The sequence below is a fragment of the Panthera onca genome, chromosome B4, assembly GCF_046562875.1.
Source record: "Panthera onca isolate mPanOnc1 chromosome B4, mPanOnc1 haplotype 2, whole genome shotgun sequence".
Taxonomy (NCBI): domain Eukaryota; kingdom Metazoa; phylum Chordata; class Mammalia; order Carnivora; family Felidae; genus Panthera; species Panthera onca.
Window position 1 is genome coordinate 79827109 of NC_138345.1, and position 25187 is coordinate 79852295.

At 54.3% G+C, this 25187-nt stretch overlaps 2 protein-coding genes across 4 annotated transcripts; both read left to right on the top strand.

Moving 5' to 3' along the window:
- The first annotated feature begins 301 nt into the window (after nucleotides 1-301).
- On the top strand, nucleotides 302-14088 carry HOXC6 (homeobox C6). Of its 3 annotated transcripts, none has more exons than XM_060657421.3 (3): nucleotides 302-865; nucleotides 11851-12196; nucleotides 12914-14088. In XM_060657421.3, exons 2-3 carry the CDS (start codon nucleotides 12043-12045, stop codon nucleotides 13219-13221), a joined length of 462 nt encoding a protein of 153 aa, XP_060513404.1. In that variant the 5' UTR covers nucleotides 302-865; nucleotides 11851-12042; the 3' UTR covers nucleotides 13222-14088. The 3 variants fall into 3 exon arrangements, with proteins under 3 accessions (XP_060513404.1, XP_060513406.1, XP_060513403.1); XM_060657423.3 differs by lacking the exon at nucleotides 302-865 and adding an exon at nucleotides 2444-2949; XM_060657420.3 differs by lacking the exon at nucleotides 302-865 and having other exon boundaries at nucleotides 3061-12196.
- Nucleotides 14089-15930: 1842 nt separating this feature from the next.
- On the top strand, nucleotides 15931-19478 carry HOXC5 (homeobox C5). The gene is made up of 2 exons (XM_060657425.3): nucleotides 15931-16929; nucleotides 17645-19478. Exons 1-2 carry the CDS (start codon nucleotides 16476-16478, stop codon nucleotides 17857-17859), a joined length of 669 nt encoding a protein of 222 aa, XP_060513408.1. The 5' UTR covers nucleotides 15931-16475; the 3' UTR covers nucleotides 17860-19478.
- The last annotated feature ends 5709 nt before the right edge of the window (nucleotides 19479-25187 follow it).

Below are 25187 nucleotides of genomic sequence, written 5' to 3' on the forward strand. Positions count from 1 at the left end.
TCCTTCCTTTCCTCCTGTCGCGTCCCTCCTTTGCCCTTTTGGCGCTAGCCTGGAGCTGCCTGGCCCGTGGGGAGTGGGCGGTGGGTGGGGGTGGGGTGGGGGTCGGGGGATGCTCCCTCTCCGAGAGAATTGGGTAAACATGGCGACCGCGGCGCCCATTTGCACACGCTACACAAATGCATCGCATTCCCGGTTGTTTGCAGAAAATTTACAGCTGAGTAATAAAAGTTTACGATCGACTCACAAGTTGGATTGGCCACAAGAAGTCATGTGGATTCCATCCATGAACGTGAACTTTTTATTGTGGTTTGTCCGTTCGGAGCGCTCCGCAGAACAGTCCTCCCTGTAAGAGCCTAACCATTGCCAGGGAAACCTGCGCTGGGCGCTCCTTTCATTACCAGTATTTTTTTTTTTATTAATCTGATTAATAATTATTTTCTCCCCCCATTTAATTTTTTTTCTCCCAGGTGGAGTTGCCGGAAGCTGGGGGCACCTGGGGAGGGAAGATGGGGGGGGAAGGGCAGGAGTTGAGGGCACCTCTCTCTCCCTTCCCGATCTTCTAGCCCCCCAAGGGGCAGGAGGAATGCGGGAGCAGGAGTTGAGATAGGGAGCTGCAGATGCCTCCGCCCCTCCCCTCCCAACCTTTCCCTCTTGCCCCCTTCTTGCAACTCTCCTTAATTTTATTTGGCTTTTTGATCATTGGGACTATTCTTTTTTATTTTTAAATTTATATAAAGTATATATGTGTGTGTGGAGCTGAGACAGGCTCGGCAGCGGCACAGAATAAGGGAAGACGAGAAAGAGAGAGTGGGAGAGAGAGAGAGGCAGAGAGAGAGAGGGAGAGGGAGAGTGACAGCAGCGCCCGGTAAGTGTTTCCTTATTGGTTCAAATATGTAACTAATGGTCCGTAGCTGGGTGGCGGTTTCAAGATAAGGACAGCAGCGGCTTGTCTTGGTTAGAGAGGAGAGGGGGGCTGGCGAGAGGGTGGGCGTGCGGGCAATTATGGGGAGGAAAAGTGGGGGGGGGGGCGGTTAAGCTGTAATATGGTAGTGTGGGAAGTCTGTTGTCCTGATGTCACTGTGCGCCGAAGTTGGGGGTTGGGGGGCAAGAGGACTGCGCCTGTGGGGCTCAAGGCCGGGGTCTAGTGCGCTGACCCGCTGCCTTATGCCCACCCTGTCCTTACCTATTATAGATCCGCGGCCTCTTGGCTAATAGGACTGGGATGGAGGGGGCCCGGAAGCTCAAACTCCAGGGCAAGAGAGAGAACCTGTAGGCTGTAACCATTGCCCCCTAAGCAAAGTCAGCCCCCCAACCCCCAAACAAACTTTCCGGCGCCCCTTCCTTGCCCGCAGCCCCCTCCCTCCCGGAGAGCGCTGCCGCTAGAGCTCACACATGCGCAGTGCGGGCCCAGGGCCGGGCTGCGGAGCAGGAAGAGAGCGCAGCTAGGCTGACGGCGGGGCCTGTTAATTGGCAATTAGGGGGGAGGCTGTTGGCTGGTGCGCGTCAGCGGAGGGGAGTGCGTCTGCCCACCCCCAGCTCCCGCCCCCACTCGAGCGGACCGAAAGATGGGAGGTGCCCTGCACTGCGGGTGGATGGGTGGATGGGTGGGGGTGGGGGACGCGGTACTCAAAAGCCATCTTGTGCTTGGAGAAAAGGGGCCAATCTGCCTTCTCTCACCCGGCCCAGCGTCCCCCACCCTCCACCGCGGCCACCGCACCAGGGATACCCACTGGGCTGCTTCACCCTCCTCGTCTGGCTGCCCTGGGCTAGGATCTGCCTAGTCTGGGGCGGAGGTGGGAATTGGGGAGGCCCCAGGCTGGGTGGGGACAGGCCTAGGTCTCGCTGGCGGGGCTTCTTGGGTGAGTGGAGGCAGTGAGGACTCCAGGCGCGGCTGGCTCATGGGGTAGGGACGTCAGAATTGGGCGGCCCGGAGGGTCCTGGGCGCTCGGGATCTTCCTAATAATTGGTGCTAATGGCGTGTTGTATGGTCTTAACCCGACACATATGGTTTCATAACACAGTGGCTTAATTTCTTCCAAATGTACGTGGCCCTGAATGTGTTGCAGTTTGATATATGACCCCGCCCTGCTGCCTGGCCTGGGTCCGAGGCGGCCCCTATATGTGTGAGCTTCTGTTTATAAAGGGCGATGCACACACAAACGCTTACACACCCAGGCAGACACACCCCAGAGCTGGGGGAGGGGAAGCGCTTTTTCCTTGGAGAGGTTTGAGAGTCTGGGGGCCAGACTCACCTTCAATCCGAGCTAAGAGCTGCCCCCCACCTCCAGTCCTCTCTCTCGTGGCTCGACTGGGCTTCTCCGCCAAGCCCCAGTGGGGGAGGGGAACGCTCCTCGATTTCCTGTTTAAACCCTGACCCGTCGCCTGGGGGTCGGGGGGGGGGAGGTGGGTGGGAGGGAGAACCTGTTTTTATCAAATTCTTAAAAAACATAATTCGCCTGCATTCAAATCAAACCCCTTGGGTCCGAGTTGATGGTGAATCTTCTCTCCCCTCCCCCCACAATCCCCTTCCCTTCCTCTGCTGCCCCCCCAAAATTCCCGTTTCATATCCGACATAAAGGCCTCTGAGGTATTCTCCCGGGGGAAGAAATGGCATTTTCTCTCCCCCTTTCACTCCCCCCCTCAATAGGACTTGTGTGTCGGCAGAGGCGTCTGCCGAGGGGCTAATTTCGCGTTCCTTGTTTACGATCGAGAAAAGCGCTTGGCTCTCCCCAAATGGGCCCAGCCCGCCGCCTGCTCAGGCTGCCGCGCGCTCTCCCGCCGCTCCAGCGCGGCCCCGGGGCTGACGCCCCGGGTACCAGGCCGCGGCCGCGAGACCCCGTGTCTGTGGGACCTGAGAAGGGCAAGGGGAGTGCGGTGGGCCATTGGAGGGGCCCTGGAGGCCTGAAAATGGGAGCCTTTCTCCTGGCGTAATGTGGGAACCGCCGACCGGTGAGGCCTCTATTTCTCTCTTTCGCCTGTATTTTGTCTGCCCCCGCTGTCTGCCCCCCACCCCTGCCCCGCCGCCGATGGCCGCACTGACTGGGGGGGGGGGCGCGAGTCTCCTTTGTTTGCCCCCGAGGAAAACAGTTTCCGGGGAAGGCCACTCAGGACAGTGGGGATTCACCTGGGATATTAGAGGGGCCCCCTCCCTTCGGAGGGTTGGGCCTGGGTAAGGCTGGGGTATTTATCTCGGCCTACAGGGATCTAAACAGATGTGCTGCTGGCGAAATTTCAGGGTGCTGGGTTCATGGGTGACGGGTTAACGGCTGCATCCGAGGTGTCCTTATATAATATTTTTATCAATTGATTTTCTGTCCCTTCCTGGCTAGGGTCCTGCAGGCCCCCACGTCCTTCACCCCCTAGATCCTCCTCATGAGACAGAGGGATGCAGAGAAAGCATAGCAGCAGTGACTGATCCTGGTTTTCCAGTTTTCTAGTCTGGCCAGGGGATAAATCCAGCCCCAAACGCCAGCCCCTTCCTTCCCTCCTTACTTTCGATTTTCTTTCCCTTCTTTCTCTCCCTCCTGGTGCTCAAACAGAAGCACAAGAGGGGCCACCAGTGGCAACCCCAGCCTCCTTGCAGGCCAGATTCCCTGTAAATGTGGTCCTTAGTGCAGGAAAGCACTGGTGTGATTATCTAATAATAGCCAGGGTGGCTGAGACTAGAATCTGGCTCAAGGACTCTGCACACGCCCAGGACGCCCAGGACGAAGGCTGGGCAGAGGCACTGAATCTGTGGGTCAGGTTCTGGCAACACTCCCCGGAGCCCAGGGCCCCTAGCGTTCCCCTCTTTGGGCACCTCAGGCCTGCCCCTTCTAGGCTTTGTCAGCCCTGCCATGGACTGTATTTCATGCACCAGTTCCTAGCTAAGGAGAAATGGGCAGAGCAAACCCTTTCTCCCCCTGGGTCTGACAGTTGTGATCCCCACGAAGAATGCACCCTTGTTTGGAGAAGGCGGTCTTGTTGGGTTGGCTGTTGTGTTGCAAAAACCAGGCTTGGTGGCTTTATACACTTATTATATACAGGCTCAAATGTACAGACTCTGACTTATGCGTGAATATATACAGACTCATGTTTCGTCGGTGGTTAATTGTATATTACCATGCTTATACTCGCTCAAACACCGTTTTATGTGCATGCAAAATTTTGTTAGATGGGATTGGGCTCAAGGAGGCACTGGGTGCACCAAGAAGGCTCTCTGGGCATGCTCTCCTGCAAATGTGTGCACGCTGGAATCGGAGTATGCGGGTTCCAGTAACCAACGGATGCCACAAAGGCTCTCTCAGACCTTATTGCCTTCACAGTCCAAGCAGCTGGGCCAGGGAAATATTGAATCCCTTCGGCTTTCTCTCCACACTTCCCCCCCCAAACTTCCCCAACTCAGAGGCTGTTTACCAGGGGAACACTGTTGTGTTGAAAGTGAGAGTTTTGTGGGAAGCTCTTTTCGTGTTTTCGTGGGTAAGGTGGACGTTTGAGCAGTTCTGAGCACTCGGCTAGGCCCTGGTGCCTGAAGCATTGCTGGGACAGCAAAGGAGATCTGAGTGGCTAGTTAATAAGGTGGCCTCTGGGAAGTAGTCTGGGGAAGCTGTTTGAAAAGGCTGGTGGAGAAGGCGAGACAGAATGGGTTAGGGGTGCGGTGAACATCTATCCCTGCTCTTGCCCCTGCTCACCGGACCCCAGATTTGCCTGCGTTGTCTGGGGGGCAGATTAGGGGCTCTCTACGCTTCCCAAATAGGCAGATCCGGTTACGGGTGAGATTTCGTTTTAATTCTCTCAGCTACCTACCGAAGCGGGGCGAAGACTGACCGGCAGAGCCGGAGAAGAAACTGGGTCTAGCTGCCTGTGGGCCTGGGGCACTGAGTGTGGCCTGGGGCTGGGAATTAACAGCCTCCTTTCTTAGCCTTCCTCCCTTTTGGGGCCCCGAAAAGACAGAGCAGGGGAGAATATAAATGTCCGTGAAAAGCTCTTGAAAGAAAGTAAGAACAGGAAAGGGGCTAGTGGGGCTTTCCTCCACTCCCTAGGCAATCAGGTTCCTCCCAAGACTCCTGTCCAGACACGCTTCGGGTGCCGGGTGCCGAGACATGCAGCCTTCTTCCACCCAGCGCTGGGGGCAGCCTTGGGCTTTTGGACCTCGGCCACCCGTGGGTGCTGGAGTGACATGACCCCCAAATTGTGCCCCTTACGCAGCCCCCCGGCCTCTGCCGCTGTGGCTGCAGCCGCCCCTGTTTATTGTGTCTGTGAGTTGTTTACTTGTTTTGTCTGCTGCCACCCTGCGTCAGAAACCCGCCAAACCAGCAAACTCACCCAGGAGAACAAAGTGCGGCGCTATCCTCTGCTCCCTCCCCTTTCCGGCACCCTGCTCCGGCCATTACCTCCTCCCTCACTCTCTCTTTCCCAGGGGACGAAGCAGAAATCGGCCTAAAATAGGGCAGCTGTTTATAGGGTTGGGGGAATTATGGGGACACCATAAACCTCCGGGTGTCCTGGTGGTGGAGAGACTTAGAGCTGCCCTCCCCTCGCCTCCGGCTTTTCTTCTTTCCCCTTGGCAACTGCTTGGTTAAGGGGGCCACAGTCATTGAGGAAGCCGAGCCCCCCTTACCCCACTCCTCCACTCCTTTCTGCAGGAGTTTTCCCTGAGACACAGGTTGTTGGGTTTTAAATCAGGGTAATGTTGGCGGATGCATAAAACTAGATAAAGTGTTGTCACTCTCCCCTCACCCTCCCTTCTCCTCAGCCCCCCAAAATAGCAGTGAATTTAAGCAAATCCTACAAAATTAAATTGCCCCTTCGCTAAAGATCCTATAAATCTCCAATCCCGCCAGGTATAGAGTCGGAGAGGCCGCTGTTTGCCTCTAATCTTGCTCCTGGCTATCAAATCTAAAAGAGTATCATCGAAGTAAGTAATAGTCTCGTTTCTGAAATTAATTCCCCCCTCCCCATCTCTCTCTCTCTTTTCGCCAGTGCAGATTAAATGGTTCTCTCAGATCTGCAAACAATAAAGGATAAAATTATTTATAGGGAAATGAGGACGATGTTTCATTGTTGGCTTATTGTTCCAGAACATAATAACATTTTATTTTCAACTGGGAGAACTTACGCCAGGGGAAAAGGGAAAAGGAAAAAAAAAAAAAGGCAGGGCACACCCCCACACACACAAAACTCCTACTGTATATAACTTATATGACATTTACAATTTCCTCATGACAACTCACTGTGACGTCATAAATGCCATGCTCCTGAATTTTACAATGCTCATAAACCAACAAAGTGGGTCCAAGCAGTGCTTAGTGGGGAGGGGATATGAGAAGCCAGGAATTTGAGGATCCTTTGGCCTCATTCTGGGGGCCAAAAATATTCTTAATATTCTAGATTCTCATTCTTCCTCCTGGGCCAACCAGGGCCACTTGCTTTTCCGCCCTGAAATGTCACTCAGCATCTGAGTTCCCTCCCCATGCCCAGCCAGGATGAGATACTGTGTCCAAAGGCCCTCTCCTCAGCTGGTATTCAGCTGCTTGGGACAGAGGTGGGATGCTTGGGGGCCAGGCCCCCAAAAGCCAGAAATGATTTCTTCCAAAGGGAGCCCAAAGGGGCTCAGGGCTGAGTGGGATGGGACAGAGATGCTTGGGATCTATTTTCCTTTTTAACCTTCAGTTAGTGAAGTGAATTGAGAAGCTAAACAAATGGCATTGTGGGAGCTTGTGTCGGCCTAGTGGAGTGGTGGTAAAGAAAGGTCAGTAAGAAATCTGGAAAGAGAGAGGGAGGAGAGAAAATAGGACGTGAGTTAGCAGAGCCTCTGCATGTACCTTTCTTCTCTGCTTAATTGCAAATAAAGCAAAAGCAGCTTGGGCAGCCTCTCAGCCTCTTAGCTCTAAAGAGGAATTGCCAGCCCAGGCCTCAGAGGTGTTTGGGGCAGTTCTCAGGCACTTGACATGCCCCATCTGGCCTCTTCCTCCTTCTCCCCTCCCTGCTGACCCCCAACTCCATTCAGCTGGCCAGCCTGGGCCCTGTCCCCAGAATATCAGCACCCCCAAATGGGATCCATTTCCGGGTTGGATGTGTCAAATTTCGCTTTTCTCCAAGTGTCTCCATGCCTGAACTTTGAAAGGAGGAGGAACGTTCTGTTTTGGAATGCAGTGTGTGCATGGGGAGGCATGCGCTCAGACAACTTCCCCGGAGCATATCTGGCAGAAACTGGAGGCTCCTTGAGTGAGCTATGCTTTGGTGTCCCCAAGCCGACCCAGTTTGCCGCATTCAGGTTCTCTGGCAGACTTGGAGACTCTCTTTTTGCAATCCTTTTACTCCGGATTCTGTGGAGATCAAAGGAACTTATACGCAAAACACTAGACATTTGGAGTAGGATTTATTTTTCAATTTTTCAATTGAAAGAATTCTAATCATAAGCCAGTCGGGCCAACTGAGCAACCACTCTAGAACAGCAAAGCCTTAACCAAACAGTGCAATTGTAAGGTGAGCTGAACAATTATTGAAACTGGGGTTTCTCTGCAAGAGGGATTTCGGCCCTTGCCCAGTGGCACAGAAGGGGCTGGTGGGGCAACCGCTCTTCCCCTGCTCTCAGAATTGAGAATTGGCAGGGGTGGGTCCGGCAGCTGCAGAGGCTTCCAGGCAGCCAAGCGCCCAGGCCGAGCGCTGAGTCCTGGCGGCCCTGGTGTCCAGGTCGTTGAGCAGCCTCCGGAGGCGCGAGCTATAGTTGTGGTGCGCGGGCAGCCCGAAAGGGAGTGTGTGTATCTGTGTGCGAGGCTGGGTGAGTCACAGACATCTGCGCAGAAGTGGGGGATCTAGGGAGAGAGAGAAGACTGGCAGAACACAAACTAACCGGGACCTCTGGAAAAGACCGTCCAGCAAAAATTCCAGACCTCATCCCTCTCACTTCAGATCCCCTTCCCCAAGAAATTAATATATTTCCCAGAGCAGAGTGGAAAGCAAAGGCAGGCAAGATGAGGCCTGCCCACGAACCCCTTCCCAGCCAGAGTCCAGTCACACCTATCCTCTCCCCAGTTCAGAGCTGCCCCGGGCCTCCAGCCCCTGGCCTGGAGCAGGTTCAGGCTGGGGTAGGAGCGCTTGACTCGTTCTGAGAAACCTTCAAGTGCCCAGCCTCCAGAGCACCCCATAGCCTTGGGGACTCCAGGCCAGTGACTGCCCCCCATGCAGGCCCATGGCGCCTGCAGAAGGTCCCTCTCCTATAATTAGCGCTCATGAAAAGCCTGTGTTTTGGGCTGGGGAGATAGGGGGACTGGAGCAGCGAGCGGCAACGCTCCCCCTTTATTCCTGTACTGTGTTTTTTGAATTCTATTTCGAATCCACTAATTACAGCTCCGAAAGTGAAAATCTGTTTTCGCCGCCAAACCCCCTCGGAATGCCTGATTCCGGAGGCCCAAGGGGCAGAGCAACTCGGAGACCTGCGGGCCTGATGGGGGTGTTCTCTGATTGCTCTAGGCTTGTTTTATAGAAACAAAGAACAAGTCCCCCCCCAACCCCTCCCAGGACTTGTGCATATTTACAGAGCTCAACTGCAGTTTTAATAAAACATCTGTTCTTGCTTCTGCTGATGAGTTTCCATAATTGTTTTCAGACAAATTTAACAGGAAAATATAAATATATTTAGAAAAACCCAAGTCCCAGCTATCCCCCCATAGACAGTCATTCTTTTGCCAAAAAAATAAAATTAACGTAAGATGAGAAAAGGAAAATATAATCCAATGGAGGGAAGATCGGGCTCATCTGACCTGCTCTCCCCCCTTGGAGCGAATCCTTCCAGCAAATTTCAGCTGCATAATTAAAGATCCAACTGAAAGAAAGAGGCTTCTTTTCTCAGGAATGGAAGGTGATGGGGGAGAGTATGTTGGAAATTAATTTGGCTGAAAATCTTTAAGCAGTGGGGGAATTTATTTGTATTTCTGCTTCCCCTCCTCTCCCCCTTCTAGCATTTCTGCCTTTTTCCCTCAGCAGCTGGTTTCTGTTCATTATAAATCGGCGAGACCTTTCAGTCTCTGCCCTCTGTTTAGGGACGTAATAAAACACTTAACTTTCCGGGGCTGAGACTTACATTCTGCTCCTCAGGTCGCCCACCCCCGCGCCCACTGCTTTTAGGCCCCAAATGAGACTATCCCCAACTTTGGGGCCCCTTTCCCCTCCAGACTTTGTTTAGGAAGGGCTCAAGGAAAGCCAGGCATCCTTGCTGGGGAGCTGCAGCACATGCTTCCCTAGAAGTCCCTTCTTTCTTCCAAGGTCCTTCCTTCCCCCACTCCCCCACCCACCCACCCATAAAAGAGATTTAAAAATACATAGAAAATCAACACTCATTGAAAACGAAACCTCATTAAGACATCCTATCTTCCATCATTCAATTTGTTGTACATTGCAACAATTTAATATCTTGAAGGAAATATCACTGACATGATTTATCCCTCTAGCAATCTCTCTCTGAAATGGGGGGGGGGGCGGGGAGGAGGGAACTTATTCTCTCTTCCGGCCTGTTCTATGTGTTACACTGTTACCCTCAGGGCAGAAATGAGGCTGGGAACTCTGGGAGCGGCTACTTGTGTCCAGGGGTGCGCTGACTTGTTTCTTAGCTCAGTCCTCTGGGTCTTCCCCCCACCCCCAGTTCTTTCTCACTCTACCTCTTTGCCCTCCAGGGGGCCTGGAGCCCCAGCCAGCTGTTGAAAACCTCTGTCCAGGCATGCCATGAATTTGAGGACAGCTGGATTCTAGAGCAAAAATCAAGTCACGCTGGTGTCTGTGTTTATGTACCTGCCATGGCACCCCCAAATGAGACAACTCCTCTCAGAATTTCCCTCTTAAATTGGAACCCTCCTCAATCTTTCACTTTTATCTCGCTGGGTAGAAGAAAGTATGGTCCACAAGGGGGAACCTTTATAATATGGGGGTCTTTCCCTTAACCCTTTTAAATATCAGCAAATTTCCCTCCTTTCTGAAGGTTTGGGGCTGTATTTTTAAGAGCCAACACAAACTGTCAGACAGGGAGACTCCTCAATCCCCTAACGAGGTTCATGTATTAACTAACATGTTGTCTCCACCAGCTCCTACACACTGTCTGCTTTTGGGTTCGAAACTTTATTTTTCCCCCCTAGCGACACTCCAGGGAAACCTTAACGTTACAGAAGATGAATAAACGAGTTTTTTCCCAGCGTAGTCCCGTTTATGGCTTTATTGCTACCCATTGATTACTCCGCTTTGTTACACAGAAGGAAAAGATCATAAAATCCGGCGACATCCGGGTTCTTGTTATAGCCACCCCCCCCCCCCAAAATGGTGAAGAGAAAAATATGAGCTTCCACTGCTTCCTTCGCTAGCCCCACCGCCCCCTCTTTGTCAACTCAAAGCATTTTCAGTCTATGTCACGATATCAAATTAAGTTTGGATTAATCAGGAGAAAACCCACATCTGCACACCTTCCGCTGTTTCAGTTCGCCCACTGCGGCTCCCTCAGAAGCCTCGTACTCAGCTGCCTTTTTCCTAACCTTCCCTTCCTTTTTCTCGGCCCCAAGGTGGAAAGAAAATGGGGGTGGGGGCTGCTGAGAGGCCCGGCTCTACCAGGTGTGGCTGGCCCTTGAGGGAGCTCCCCAGGAGCCCTTTGCTGGAATCTCCCAAGCCCCCAGGGCTCAGGTCCAGGGGTGCCTCCCTTGGCAGGGGCAAGGGGCTTCTGACCTGTGTAGGGGCTCGAGCCTGCCAGACGCTAACTGTCCTTCAGAGCCCCACCAGCCTTGTCTCTCTGCCTGGATCTTATGTGAATTACCCCACCGGCCCTCCCTGGCTCCAAATCATAAATTCTCACCAACATAAACAGGAGTTGATGTGTCTAGAAAGATTCTCAGAGTTCTTTCTTCTTCCTTATTTTCCTTTCTCTCTCCCACCTTTTACTCCTTTCTCTCTTTTTCTATTGTATTTTCATACATTTTTCCCTTTTCTACCAAAATGCTGCAGCAGCTTCCCCCCAAAAAGGGGGTTCTGAGAGGCAGAAGGAGACTAAAAGGAAGAGGAAGTGGATGCATGGCCCTTTTGCCCACTTTAGCTCGCCACTGTACCCTGAAGTCTCATCCTTACCCCCTTTAGACTTACTTACTCCCTACATCCCCCTTACACCTAAGCCTACCAGCCACACTCTCCTTCCTCTGAGCGCCACGTTTTATGCAGTTTCTTTCTACTTTTGATTTTTTTTTTTAATTACTGGGGTGGGGGAATCCTGGCTTAGTGATGAGGACTCACTCCATGGAGGGTCAAAGCAGGATTTCCTGCAGGATTTCTGGGGATTCCCCCCCTGAGCTGGGAAGGGGCTCTTCCCATGGAGAAATCAGGGTGTAATTTTAGAAGGGGGAAGATACAAACGATGAAATCGGATCGAAAATAGAGGGATTTCTCCAGCCCTGGCTCTAGCCACAGCACAGTAAAGTTAGCTGGAGCTTAGAGATTTCCTAGCAGTGTAGCCCCTCTTTCCTGGGCCCCAAGGCCCTGCTAATGCATATTCACCCTTCTCTCACCTCCAAATCAGTTCCCTAACATATATATTTTTAAAAGAAATCCAAGTCTTACTTTCAAAGCACACACTTAGTCTCAACTAGGGAATCAACAGAAGCAGAAGCGATTTTTTTCCCCCTTCTTGACATCTGGCTTGCGATTGGCTGGAAGGGGGTCAGCTGACTTTGTCATTTTGTCTGTCCTGGATTGGAGCCGTCCCTATAACCATCTAGTTCCGAGTACAAACTGGAGACAGAAATAAATATTAAAGAAATCATAGCCCGACCAGGTAAAGGCAAAGGGATGAATTCCTACTTCACTAACCCTTCCTTATCCTGCCACCTCGCCGGGGGCCAGGACGTCCTCCCCAACGTCGCCCTCAATTCCACCGCCTATGATCCAGTGAGGCATTTCTCGACCTATGGAGCAGCCGTTGCCCAGAACCGGATCTACTCGACTCCCTTTTATTCGCCACAGGAGAATGTCGTGTTCAGTTCCAGCCGGGGGCCGTATGACTATGGATCTAATTCCTTTTACCAGGAGAAAGACATGCTCTCAAACTGCAGACAAAACACCTTAGGACATAACACACAGACCTCAATCGCTCAGGATTTTAGTTCTGAGCAGGGCAGGACTGCGCCCCAGGACCAGAAAGCCAGTATCCAGATTTACCCCTGGATGCAGCGAATGAATTCGCACAGTGGTGAGTTTTACAGCTCCGAGATATAAATTAAATAAACTGAACTGGCTTTATGACCGGCTTCCCTAGAAGAACGGGCGGAGAGAGTTTTTTATGGCCCCATAAAAACAATCACGCTCGTCTCCTCGCCGACGCCGAGACAGGGCCCCCTCTTCTGCCCCCTCTGCTCGCCTCCCGCTTGCTCGCAGGGGCCTGGCCCCCTCGGCCCCTGACGCATTGGAGGGCTCCAGGCTGAGGGGGCAGGAACAGGGCAGGGTATGAGGGGAGGGGGCAAAGGGTAGGGGAGCCCCCCAAAGTCGAGTCAGGCTGAGGAGAAAGGAGGGGGAGAGTAGGAGGCAGAGAAGTGGGGAGAAGTTTCCAAGGAGCTAGGGTGCTTGGGGAAGTGGGGGAGCCCAGTCGTTGAGAAATGGGGCCCTCATCCCCAGTATTTGGGATTTTTCAAAAACCAGTTTTTAGACTTACAGCTTTCTGCCTGATTCTTGCCCCCCCCCCTTTCTTTGGGACACTCACCCACCCACATACGGTGGGGGACTGAATGAAGTTGGGATCCTGGCTGAACCCCCAGTGGGGGTGGGGCAGGGCAAAAGGGAGAAGGCTGGAGTCTGAGGGGGCCCGTCAGCTGCTGGCCAAGTTGGGAGGGTCAGGACTTTGCTAGGCTAAATCGTCTACGGAGGATGCCTTGCTGATTGTTTTTAGTGTGTTTTGTGCCCGGATCTCTAGGGGTCGGCTATGGAGCGGACCGGAGGCGCGGTCGCCAGATCTACTCGCGGTACCAGACCCTGGAACTGGAGAAGGAATTTCACTTCAATCGCTACCTAACGCGGCGCCGGCGCATCGAGATCGCCAACGCGCTCTGCCTGACCGAGCGACAGATCAAAATCTGGTTCCAGAACCGCCGGATGAAGTGGAAAAAAGAATCTAATCTCACGTCCACGCTCTCAGGGGGCGGCGGAGGGGCCGCGGCCGACAGCCTGGGCGGAAAAGAGGAAAAGCGGGAAGAGACAGAGGAGGAGAAGCAGAAAGAGTGACCAGAACTGTCCCTGCCACCCCTCTCTCTCCTTCTCCCTTGCTCCCCCCCAATTCCCTCCTAATCACACCCTCTATATTTATCACTGGCACAATTGATGCGTTTTGACTCCCTAAAACAAAATTAGGGAGTCAAATATGGACCTGAAAGTCAACTCTGGACCCCTCCCTCACCGCACAAACTCTCTTTCACCACGCGCCTCCTCCTCCTGCTCCCTCGCTAGCTCCTTTCTCGGCTCCTCTGCAGGCCCCTTCCCCCGCCCAGGCCTTGGGGGCTCCGTCCCTGAACCTCGCTTCAGCTCCACAGATCTCCTTCCAAATGAGGACTTGGCCTCCCACCCCCTCGGCGCCCCCACCCCCGCCCCTGCGCGGAGAGCTGGCTCCCGGGGCCGGGGCCTCCGCTCCGGGGCCTCAGGGCCCGGCCTGGCAGCCGGGGAGGGCGGGAGGCCCAAGGAGAGCGCGTCGTGGCCCCACAGCAACCCCCAGGGCCTCCCCGCAGCCCCTGCCCGGCCCCTCTGCCCCAGCAAATGCCCAGCCCAGGCAAATTGTATTTAAAGAATCCTGGGGGTCATTATGGCATATTACAAACTGTGACCGTTTCTGTGTGAATATTTTTAGCTGTATTTGTGGTCTCTGTATTTATATTTATGTTTAGCACCGTCCGTGTTTCAATCCCATCTTAAAAGGGGGAAAAAAAGAGGGAAAATTACAAAAAGAGAGAAAAAAAAAGTGAATGACGTTTGTTTAGCCAGTAGGAGAAAACAAAATAAATTAAAAAAAATCCCCCTCGTGTTACCCTCCTGTATAAATCCGACCTCTGGATCCGTTCTCGAATATTTAATAAAACTGATATTATTTTTAAAAGTTTATATTGGGATTTCTGTTAATTCGCTCGCCCGCCGGCCTGGGGTGAAAGTTGGAGCAGGCTCCGAGCGCTCCCGCGTCCGCCCGCCGCCTGCAAGCCCCCAGCCCCCTGCGCTCGCCTTTCCCGGGAGCTGGGCGCAGAGCCGGGGCCTCCCCGCTCTCCTGGTGGACGTGCTGGGGGAGCTGGGAGGCCTCTCTGGGCTTCCCAGCGGAGCAACACACTCACCCCGCAAAAAAAAAAAAAAAAAAAAGGCTGCATAGGATCTCGTTGGGGGTGGGGGGAGAAACCCGGTTGCTCGGATTGGTCTCCAGCCGCACACAGGCCTTTCTTCCAGCCTGTGGTAGTCTGGGGTCCTCGGCTTCTGAACCCCGAGCCCCCAAGGGCCTGAAAAGAAGCATTCTCCAGGCACCAGGGCCTCTCCCGTCCACTTCTGGGAGGGAGGATGGGGGGCGCGGCGCTAGCAGCCCCCCGGGCCCGCGCCAGGCCGACTGTTGCGAAACGTGGCGGAGGCGGAGAGCCGAGGGGAAAGAGAAGACCGCGGGATTTGAGCCCTTCCGCAGGGATTGAGCGATTCAAGGACATCTCGAAAAAGAAAGCCTGGAAACTGAGCCTGCTCTGGGACTCCTGACAGGGCTGGGACAAAATTCCTTCTTCCTTACAACCCCAGTCCCAATCTGCTTCCTTCCTCCTTCTTCTCCCCTCAAACTCGGCGAGTGAGGAGCGCAGCCAGACCCTACCCTAACCCTTTCCCCAGCTCAGGCCTTCTCTCCTTAAGCCCAGACAGAGAAACCTGAGTGGACCTAGGGGGTGAGGTGGTGAGGGGGTCTCCCGGAGGGAAAAAATCCGCCAGAGTTTTCCAGACCTTCCAGATCCCCGCCAGCGCCCCCTCCAGCGCCTCCGCCAGCGGGGGGGGGGGGGGGGGGGGCAGGAGGGGGGCTTCTCCTGGCAGGGGCGGGGATTTCCTGGGGAGAGGCAGGCAAGAAAGAATAAGACTTGGGGCTAGGGGAGGGGGTTCGGAAAGGGGCCGAATGGCTGCGGAGCCCCTGGCCACAGGCTGTGAAGGTTGCCCAGGCGCCTGACCTGCCCACCTCCCCCATCCCCCACCCCCAGCCAGGTCCTTTACACGCCTCCAAATAGCTCAGAAATTGCTCTCCTGTGGACCTTCTGCATCTAGGTCCCTGGAAAACCTGTTACAGAGGCATTTTCCAAAAAGGGCACAAAACAGGCCTTTTCCTCTGCCATGCTCATATATTTGTGGAAGCTTGAATCTTGCTTCTTTATGCCCTCAATTAACATCTATTTTCTATCTCAAATATCTGGCAAAGGTACCACATGAGGATCATGCATAGGGATACAGAGCAGTCCTCCAAGCCCATTGTGTCTGGTTACACACACACACACACACACACACACAGACACACACACACACACAGAATAGCCTTTTGCCACTCTGGAGTCCAAACATGGTGAGGTCTACCCAACTCCCCCTGTATCCTCACCTCCAGGATCATCCCAGAGTTCCCAGGACTCTCGGATTTGTGACCCTCAACCCCCCCCCCCATCCAGTTCTGCCCATCCAGGACCCCTCCTTCTCTGGACATCCTGTCCACCTCTCCAGGGACTGGGTTCACTTCCCCATGCTGACAGTCGCCTCCTCAGCAGTAGCAGGGCCTTGGGGCCTCCAAGAAGAGGGATTTCGACACTTAGTTTAGAGAAACTGAGATAAATCCCCTGGGATCTCCAGCCTGGGCAGATTCCCCCTCCCCCCCCCCCCCCCAATCTCCTTTCCTCAGCCATTTTTGGAGATTGAAAGGCTCTGGGGGTGGGGAGGACTGAGATATCCGTTAGTTTTTGTATCCTAAATGAGGCCTCATCTTTTCTTAAAATTAAACACAATTTAAAAGGCCATTTCAAGGGTTTGTTGCAGCAACAACCAGCTTCTCCTCTACAGGGTAGAAAATTCAGCGGTCTGAAGGCGAGGCGAGAAGCCAGGCTGCAATTCCTCCAAGTAGGCACCAGGTGTCGCTGTGGGCTCGTTGTCCCGGCTACCCCCCAATTCCAAGAACCATTTTTTTTCTCCCCCTTCTCTCTCTCTTTCTCTCTCACTCCCTCTCCCCCTTGGTTGGGCTTTGCCAACATATCAAGATGCGTTTCGCCGGCTTCCATCACTAACCTCCCGGAGGTCATCAAGCCAAATTTATGAGTGGCCGCTCGAGTCACGTGACTCTATTTAAGGCTCCCTTATTTGGGAAGAGCGCATAGGATAAAGAAAGAGATATCTCCACCTATAAATTGTGCACTTTGGAGAACAAAAAACCCCTCAACTTCAAAGAGTCACAAATCACCCTTAATCAAAAAGGGTGCAGAAATTTTTTTTGGGCCCTCCCCGCCATGAGCTCCTACGTAGCCAATTCATTCTATAAGCAGAGCCCCAATATCCCTGCCTATAACATGCAAACTTGTGGGAACTATGGATCGGCCTCAGAGGTGCAGGCATCCAGGTACTGCTACGGTGGATTGGACTTAAGCATCACTTTCCCACCGCCTGCGCCTTCCAACTCTCTCCACGGGGTAGACATGGCTGCCAACCCCCGGGCTCACCCCGACCGCCCCGCCTGCAGCGCCGCGGCCGCTCCGGGACACGCTCTGGGCAGAGATGAAGCGGCTCCTCTGAACCCCGGGATGTACAGTCAGAAGGCGGCTCGCCCAGCGCTGGAGGAGCGAGCTAAGAGCAGTGGGGAGATCAAAGAGGAGCAGGCGCAGACAGGGCAGCCCGCCGGACTGAGCCAGCCACCGGCCCCGCCACAGATTTACCCGTGGATGACCAAACTGCACATGAGCCACGGTAAACTTTAGGACTTCATTTTGCGCGCTCGGGTCCGCCTGGGTTTTATAGGCCATGCGGGGCAAATAAAGAAAAAAAACCTGCGGCCATAAATTTTACGATCCAGGCATCAATGGCTCGTAAAACTGTCCACTAAAAGGCTTAGAGGCTGTGTGCGCCCAAATTTACGACGACATAATTGGATCATAGGAACAAAACGTGTATAAAAGGCAATATTCAATTTTGGGGGGAGAGGGAGGGAGTTAAAAAAATAGAGGGATCTGAAGGGTGAGGAGCGCGGGGCTCCAGAGCGGGGATCCCCCCGCGGCTCCCTCCCTCCCTCCCCTGTGGAGCCGGCTCGGCCGGCGCTGGCCGCTCCGGAGGATTCCAGCGACTCCGGGAGGGGCGGGAGGGGGGTCCCCGGTGCTCGGATCTCGAGGGTGCTTATTGTTCGGTCCGAGCCTGGGTCTCCCTCTCCCCCCAACCCCCTCAGCCCCTCCGGCTTGCTGAGTGAAGGCTGCGGCGGAAAGTTTCCTGCCAGGGCGGAGGCGCCTCTCCCGGGGCTAGGCTGGGCTAGGCTGGGCTGGGCCGGGCCCGCCTGCGGCCCGCTGGGCCTCTCCTGCCCTGCTCGCCTCCTCTCCCTCCGGCCGCGGGTGGGGGCCTGGGCTGGGGTCGGGACGCTGGGGCGCTGCACGCTATTCACCCCTTCCTGGCTTGGGGGGGGTTTATATTCCAGAGACGGACGGCAAGCGGTCCCGAACCAGTTACACGCGCTACCAGACTCTGGAACTGGAAAAAGAATTCCACTTTAACCGCTACCTCACTCGCCGCAGGCGCATAGAGATCGCCAACAACTTGTGTCTCAACGAGAGACAGATCAAGATCTGGTTCCAGAACCGCAGGATGAAGTGGAAGAAAGATTCCAAAATGAAAAGCAAAGAGGCCCTTTAGAGGCAGCGGGGAGGCCCGCAGATAGCGCCCTGAGCCCGCTTTGGTCCCTGCGCCTTTCCTTTTCGGTTTTCCGCTCTCTATATTTTGGGGCAAGGGCGGGGGCTGCAGCACCGGCTCCCGGGCCTCACAGACAAAAGCGCTTTTCCTTGGCATTCCGCATCCCCACCGACCCCAGGTTCCCGCGGGGCTGCCCGCGCTGCCCGGACTCCCCTCAGTTCTGCTTAGCACCGGGGGGGCCCAGGGCAAGCTCCGCACGGGCTCTCCAGAGGGCTGTGGTATACCGGCTGGTGCCGAAGGAACCCTGGCCTGGGCCGCCTCTCAGGCTTCCAGCCCCAGAGCGGCCTGCCGGAGTTAAGGTCGGCCTTGCGGGCGCCCCAGGCCCCGCGCCCCGACCCTCCAGCCTCCCCTCTCCTTTGTTCCTGGCTTAGGCTAGCCAGGCGGCTGCGGGCTGCAGGCTGGTGAGAGTGGTTGTGCCTGGCGGAGTCCGGCGCCAGACTCGGGGTGCTTCGTTGTAGCGACTAAACTCCTTGTTCGGTTTTTAAATGATTTGCATATGAAAGGGGGGAATGGCTGTAGGTCCGCCTAGGGTCCCCTCGGTTGCCCTCGGCTCTCCAAACCTTCTCCCCCATCCCTAAGCCCGGTAACCTCTCCAGCCTGCGCCCTCTGCATGTCCTCTCAGGTCCTCCCCACCTCACCCCCGCCACAGACCATTAGCTAGCTCAACTATTGGGGTTCCTTGCCACTGGACCCCAGCAAGCAGTCCTAGAGGCTCCTGGCTGCCCAGTAGTCCCTGCCACGACTTTCTGTGCCCTCTTGCCCCCTCGCTGTTGTCCAACTATTTATTGACTCCAGGTCTTTCCTGAAACTATATTTTGTCATATCAAATAAAGACAAAGAGAGAACAGGACTAAAGATGCAGCAGTGCCTCTCTGTTTGGGGCATGTATTGGGTAAAAGTGTCTAAGTGGGCTCTGGGGTATAGGGGAGGCCCACGGCCTTTCAGCCTCTTTTTTTTTTTTTTTTTTTTTTTTAAGAATTCTTAGGAGCTTCTAGGGGTATTGAGAAGAGGAAGGTGAAAGTGAGCTCCTTTCCAGATCCCTGGTTCCCAGAAGGGCCTCTGGAGAAAGGGGAGGGCACCTAGGCAGTCTGTACTGGCTTTTTCCCTGCTGTGGTTCTCCGAGGCTTGCAGGCCTCTGCACCCCGTTCCCACCTTGGTTGGCTGGATCTGAGGTCTCTAGACTGGCAGCAGCCTCCACTGCTTGCCAGAGCTAATTTGCAGGGACTGGTGGCTCCGTGATACCTCTGAAGATCTCTCCCAGGGCCAGGGGGTCCCTGAGGGGCCTCGCTGGACATCGAGGGAGGGCTGAGCCTTCAGTCCAGGGGCCCATTTGGTCCCAGAAACATCCGCAGGAAGAGTTGGTACTGCTTGGTGAAGGGGGTGTGGGGGAGTTGGAGGAAATGTGTCTTAGCTTTTTATGATACTGGGGGAGATGGGAGCAGGGAGGGCAATCTACAGGGTACCTGCCTGGCAGGAAATGTTCTGACTGCTTCCCCACTTCTAGGGCCTAAGGCTATGCAGGACAATTAGCTGGGAAAGGAGCTGCATAGACTGGTGCCTGAGTCCTGTCTGTTTGCCATCATTTGTCTCAGTCTCTGGGATTTTGTGTGGAGGGGGAGGGTGGGCTAAGGGGAAGGGGGAAAGGCAGATAATTCAGGTGGTGCCTGAGGCTGGCTGAGGCCCAGGCTCTGCTCTGCCCCAGGCTCCTGGGATGGGATGGGGGAGGAAGTACTTTATAGGAGAAACAAATGTGGGAAGGGTCCATAAAACTTTACTGCATTTCCTCTCCTGCCTCCCACAACGGGGTGATTTCCTGGAGCCAAGCCTAGGCCCCCCACACTGGGGGAGGGTGCGGTTCAGGAGCTGGGCTAGAAGACTGCTATAGCAGCCAAGAGGGAAAGGGAGCAGAGAGACTCTGGGGAGGGGCAAGGGGAATATTTATGATTATTAATGCTGATGCTCCTTGGATTTATTATAAGGACTGACTTCTCTGCATCCCACTGCCTAAGCTATCCATCTGTCTTTTTTTTTTTTTTTTTTTAAACCCAGGAGCCTCTCCTCACCCCATGCCTAGCACGTAGGAGGTCTGGACAAATGATTATTGAACTGCACCCATCGCTGTACCCTTACCTTCGCCCTGCACTCAGGCCAGGTTAGGGCGCCCGTAGTGTCTCTCCATGACTAGCACACAGCAGTCTGCCCAGCCTAGCACCAACTCGGCTCCTCTCTCAATCTCTCACTCTCTCTCTCTCTCTCTCTCTCAAATAAAATGTGTAATTTTCTTCAGGGAGTTATTTTAATTTTTTCTCCATGCTGAGGAAAACTATTGGGCGAGCGGTGAAGCGTGGAGAAGCACTGGCGTCTCCAGTGGGTAACAGTTAACTAAGAAAGAGGCCGTGGCGCCCGCCATCGCGCGCGCCGGCATCCCGGGCTGCCGAGGCCCTGAGCTTCCTCCCCAGGGGACGCACCGCCCCAGGGATAGAACCAGGGGCTTGGCCGAGGCCAGGGCCTATATGACTCAGACCCGCAGGGTAGGGCGCACCGGCCCCACCTTGCACTGAAGGCCTCCTTCCGCCAAGGCAGGGCAGGGTGAAGGCCTCTCTTTCTCTGGAGCAGCTGGAGGGCTGACTGAGGTTGGCCGGGCGGGGGTAGACGCAGCCGCGCCCGCCCGCCCCCGCCCCTGCCCCTCCTGTCAGTCTGCAGGCCTGCGCCCAGGCCCCAGCCTCTGCTCCAGCGGCGTCAGCGGCCACAACCTAGCCAGAGGCCTCGGACGCACTCCCCTACACTGGGAGTAGGTACCGCCCAGACCCTCGCTTTCTCTCCGAGCAGAGGCCTCTGCTTTGAAGTCTGAGGTGGTTCTCCCACCAGCCAGCCTCCTGGAACAATCTGCGAGTACCAGGATTTGGCGTTGCTCTGGGAAAGTTGGTGGAGGGGCTTCTGGGTCCCAAGCAGAGACCATGGAGCCTGCCTCTCCACTTTGCCCTGAAGCCCACCCCCTCTGGCAGCGAGAAAAAAGGGCAAGAAGCGTGACTTACCTTCCCCGGGGGAGTGGGAAGAGGGGGACACGGCCCACTCTGAGCAATTAGAGGAGAGAGGAGGAAAAAAAATAGGAGGAAAAAAAATATCAACACGACCTCGAAGGCGACAGGTCCTTATGGAAATAAGTAAGTAAATAAATAAATAAATAAGGATCCACCCTCTCCCCCCTCCCCACCCTGCAAGGGGGGTGTGGGGGTGGGGCAAAGGAGCAGCACAAGGGCTTTTTAGTGTAACTGAGCATTAGAGAAATACGCACGGCTTCTATGTGAATTTAGGAGTTTGAAACTTTTGGAGGTTATTTATGTGAATGGCCCGAAGGCAAGCCCGTGAGTGGCTCTTGGGGGACCACGTGATGTCATTAAACCAAGTTTTATGGTGTAGGGAGAGCTGACAAACCCACAATATATTTACATCATATATAATCTTAACTGTCCAGCCACGCAGCTGCTGGTGAGGTTTAATGCTAGGACAGAGGGCCTGGCAGTTAGAGGGGATTACGGCGCTGGGGATGATGGTGAGAGTTACATCTTCGCAAATGAATCCCAGGCGAACGCTGTAAGTTAATTTTCTCTCTCTCTGACCCTTTCTCCCATTTACCTAATCCCCCTCCCCAAGATAGGAGGCAGTTCCCACTCATTAAGGGGAGGGGAAGAAGGCCTCCCCGGGCATCCCCAGGCTAGGGTGGAAGAAGAAGAGAAGAAGCCGCTGGGAGGTAGGAGGATGGGGGAGCTTGTCTCCTCTGACCAGCCCTCCCCTCCCTGCCCTTTATTCCCTCCAGCTGCGAGTCAACTGCGGTAAAGAGAGGCCTGGGTTCTTTAGAGCTTTGCTAGGTCTTCCTGACCCCCTCTTCCTCCTCAGCTGGGAAGAAAGACTGCGGCACACACATGGGTGTTGGGTGCTGGTGAGAGTGTGTAAACTCTAGGTGCAAGCGCACCTGTGGGGCCCTGGGCCAGGGAGGGGCCAGTTCGGCCCTTGGGCCAGGGCAGGTCAGGCAGCTGGAGAGGGAGGGAAGGCGTTGGGACTTCTGAGCCCATAGGCTGCGACCTGAAATGGCAGAAGCATCTTGAAGGTGGCTGGTTTGAATCCAGGGAGTCCCAAAGCGCTTTCTCTTTCCTCACCACCAGGCCTGGGTGGGCAGCTGTCCCAGCGTCTGTAGTCTGGGGTCTTAGTCTGGCTGGGGCCAGTGTGGTTTCGTGCCTCCTCCCTCTAGCTGCTGGGGTCTTTGCTGGCACCCCTAGCCCTTGTCTGAGGTAAAACTAGGCCGGGAGGCCTAGAGGTTCTGCTGTGAGTGGAGTGTAAATGAGTGGGAGAGTGGAGGCAGTGTCTTTACTGGGCTGGCCAAGAAAGATCCTCAGCCCGGAGGAGAGAGTGGCCTCTGGGGGATGGAGCCATCAGGGCCCAATATGGGCAGTGATTCCTGGGGCCAGTCTCAGGCTGGGGCACCTTAAAGATTTCTAGGAAGGAGCAGTGAAGGCGTCGGGCACGGGAGGCACGTGTCCTCCACACCTGCAAGTGCCTACCCCTCCCCATGAGTCACCCGGAGCTAAGCCAGGATGGAAGACATAGAAACTCAGGCTCCTTGAAGGGGCCGACCATATCTCCCATATGGGGATTCCGAAGCAGGGATTCCGAAGCAGGGAGGAAGGCGGGCCCATGGAGGGCTACTGGCCTAGGCCCAGGGAAAGGGGAGGAGAGGGGAGGGGGCGAGCCAGGTCAGCGCCTACCCAGGGGGGAGGACTGCCTTAGGGCTCGAGGCGGGCCTGGACACCGTTTTTGTGGAGAAGTGTTGGGGTGGGGGACGGGGAGAGGACGTTGTCAGTGTGCCCCTGCCGCCCAAAGAACTGAGGAAGAAGCGGGACTGAAGCAGAGACGGAGAGCCCAGGCAGACTCCAGGAGGGTGAAGGGGAACAGAGACCCAAAGACACCGGTGTCTGAGCCGATCCCCATCCCTGGCTCTAGCGGGCTCTCGCCTGCGTGAGGAGCGCTGGCAGGGGACATGGGGAACTCCCTGATGCCCTCCCTCTGGAGCCCTCTGTCCCACGCCAAGATTGGGCCTTCCCACCATCCCCCCCCCACCCCTTTATTTCCCAGGGAAGCGTGAGCATCCCAGAGGATTTCCCCAGTAGCCCATTCAAAAAGTTAACTCTCAGGTTCTCCCTTTCTCATAAGCGGCCCTCTCCATTCTCCCCTCCCCACCAGTCTGTGATTTTAAGGGCTTCTGGAAACCTTCCATTCAAACCTCAGGGAGACTGGAGTTTTCCTTGGTCTCTGACTTGACTCTGCCCTTCCGCCGGCCTCTATAGGGCTTTAGGGAGCGAGTCTAATGGCCTTTAATCAAAAATTTAGCCGGGGCCAGAGTCCCACACCCAGGCAAACTCAGCCTTCCCAGACTCCTGGCCAAATTGCAGTCCATTCCCTTCCTGTCCGTGGAGAGGGGTGTGTGTTTCTGTTTCACAGATTTATGCAACGTCTGTTGGGGGTTCTATGACTTCTTCATCTCCTTTTCTGTGTCTTAAGCTCAACAGTTCCATTTAAGTATCACCCTCTCTTCCTGCCCCAGTAGTAATAGATCGTCCTTCCTCTCAAATACCTGGGCCAGTTTTTTGCTGTTTTGTAGGACAAATACACAATACACAAATGGAAGAAAGACAAATACAAATTGGGCCTGAGACTCTTGGTTTTCCACCCCGCCCCCCACACCTGATTTTGGGGTCTCCTGGAGCAGGGAATGGGTGATCAACCAGGTGCCAAGGTGCCCCAGTCAACCTGGGAAGCTTTTGATTTTGTTCCTAGGTCTTTAACCCTAGAAAAGGTCAGACAACCAATCAGAAATGCGCTAAGCAGGGTCACATGGGCCCCACAAACCAATCAGCCAAAAAATACTTGGGTCTCTGTCTCACTTTTCCCCTCAACTCCTCTTCCTCTTTCCCTCCCTCACCACCCGCGTTAGCCCCTGAGTCCACCCTTTCTCAGCTACAAATGGGACAAGCGATACTGAGAATATTCTAGCCCCTCTCTTTGTCCCTGAACTAGTTCTGGGGAGTCTTTGGCTTGCGTTCTCTGGTTCTAACAATGTGCCTCGAGGTGAATATCAATTGTACAGGGATCTGAAGTTGGAGGCGTCCTCTGGATCATTCCCATTTCCCCCCCGGTGAGGTCCTACCCAATTCACTGGGCTTTATAGACGTAGACTCGAGATTAGGGTGTACAGTAGGTGTGGATATGGACTCCAGCCCTGAATTCAAATTCTGACAGTGATTATTCCCTAAACACTTACCTTGTAGAGTTTTCATTCTCTTCAGATCCTCCTGGAGGCAGGTGGGGGCAACTAGAAGAGACCTCTTTTGATTTATCATTCTGGAAGTGCTCAGGAGCCATTAGCTTTATCAAAGGACCTCTGAGGTGGTTGGGGAAGGGAGCTGACGTGGAGATTTTTGCTCCCCTGTTATATTAAACAGTTGATCAATTTAAGTCCCTTTCCTTTCCATTCTTTTAATAATATAATAATAATAATATCAATCTTATACGATTATTATACAATAATAGTAACAACAATAATAAACTAAGTGATGATCCTGTGTCCTTGCCACAAAGGACACAGCCACTGAAAGTGTGGATTTCTGTGTTTGTGTTTAGATGGATCAAGTCAGAACAAGCAGTGGGTGAGAAACTGTTTTGGAGCAAGATTGTCTAATGGCACAGAAACTGTGCATGTAGGACAGAGAGGCTGTGTTTTCTGAATGCTGGGGCTGGGCCCTAAGCCAATCCACTCGTGAATCCAGACCCAGAGATTTCTCCCTCCAGTACCCCCCATGCTCTAGGGCTTTGTTTTGTGGTTAATTTTATGGTTGAGTTCCCTCTCTTCTCTTGATCTTCTGCCCTCCTTGAGCTGACTGAGGGGCAGGAGCTCTGATGGCCTGTGCCACTCAGACCTCTAACCCCTCTTTAGGGGTATCAGGAGTGCACGAGTGCAAGTAGTAACCCAGTTTGAGCTGGGCTTTGTCAGCACCACTCTGCTTGTTGGTCTTCTGCGTGGGCCTGATTTGGGGACAGTGCCACAGGACAGAGGGGAAGGATTAGAATGAGAAGTCAGAGGGAGAGCAGCTCTTCTCAGAAAGCATGGGACCTCCACTTCCCACGTCTCCGTCAACCACACTGCACCACTGACCTCTTTCATGAGTTTGAATTAAAGCACGCACATTTATTTTTCCCTGGTAGATGGTGTGGGAGTC

Coding starts and splice junctions, on each gene's coding strand:
- HOXC6 (XM_060657420.3), top strand. CDS start 11,797: ATGAATTCCTACTTCACTAACCCTTCCTTATCCTGCCACCTCGCCGGG. Junction 12,197..12,913: donor GCGAATGAATTCGCACAGTG/GTGAGTTTTACA, acceptor CCGGATCTCTAG/GGGTCGGCTATGGAGCGGAC.
- HOXC5 (XM_060657425.3), top strand. CDS start 16,476: ATGAGCTCCTACGTAGCCAATTCATTCTATAAGCAGAGCCCCAATATC. Junction 16,930..17,644: donor CAAACTGCACATGAGCCACG/GTAAACTTTAGG, acceptor TTTATATTCCAG/AGACGGACGGCAAGCGGTCC.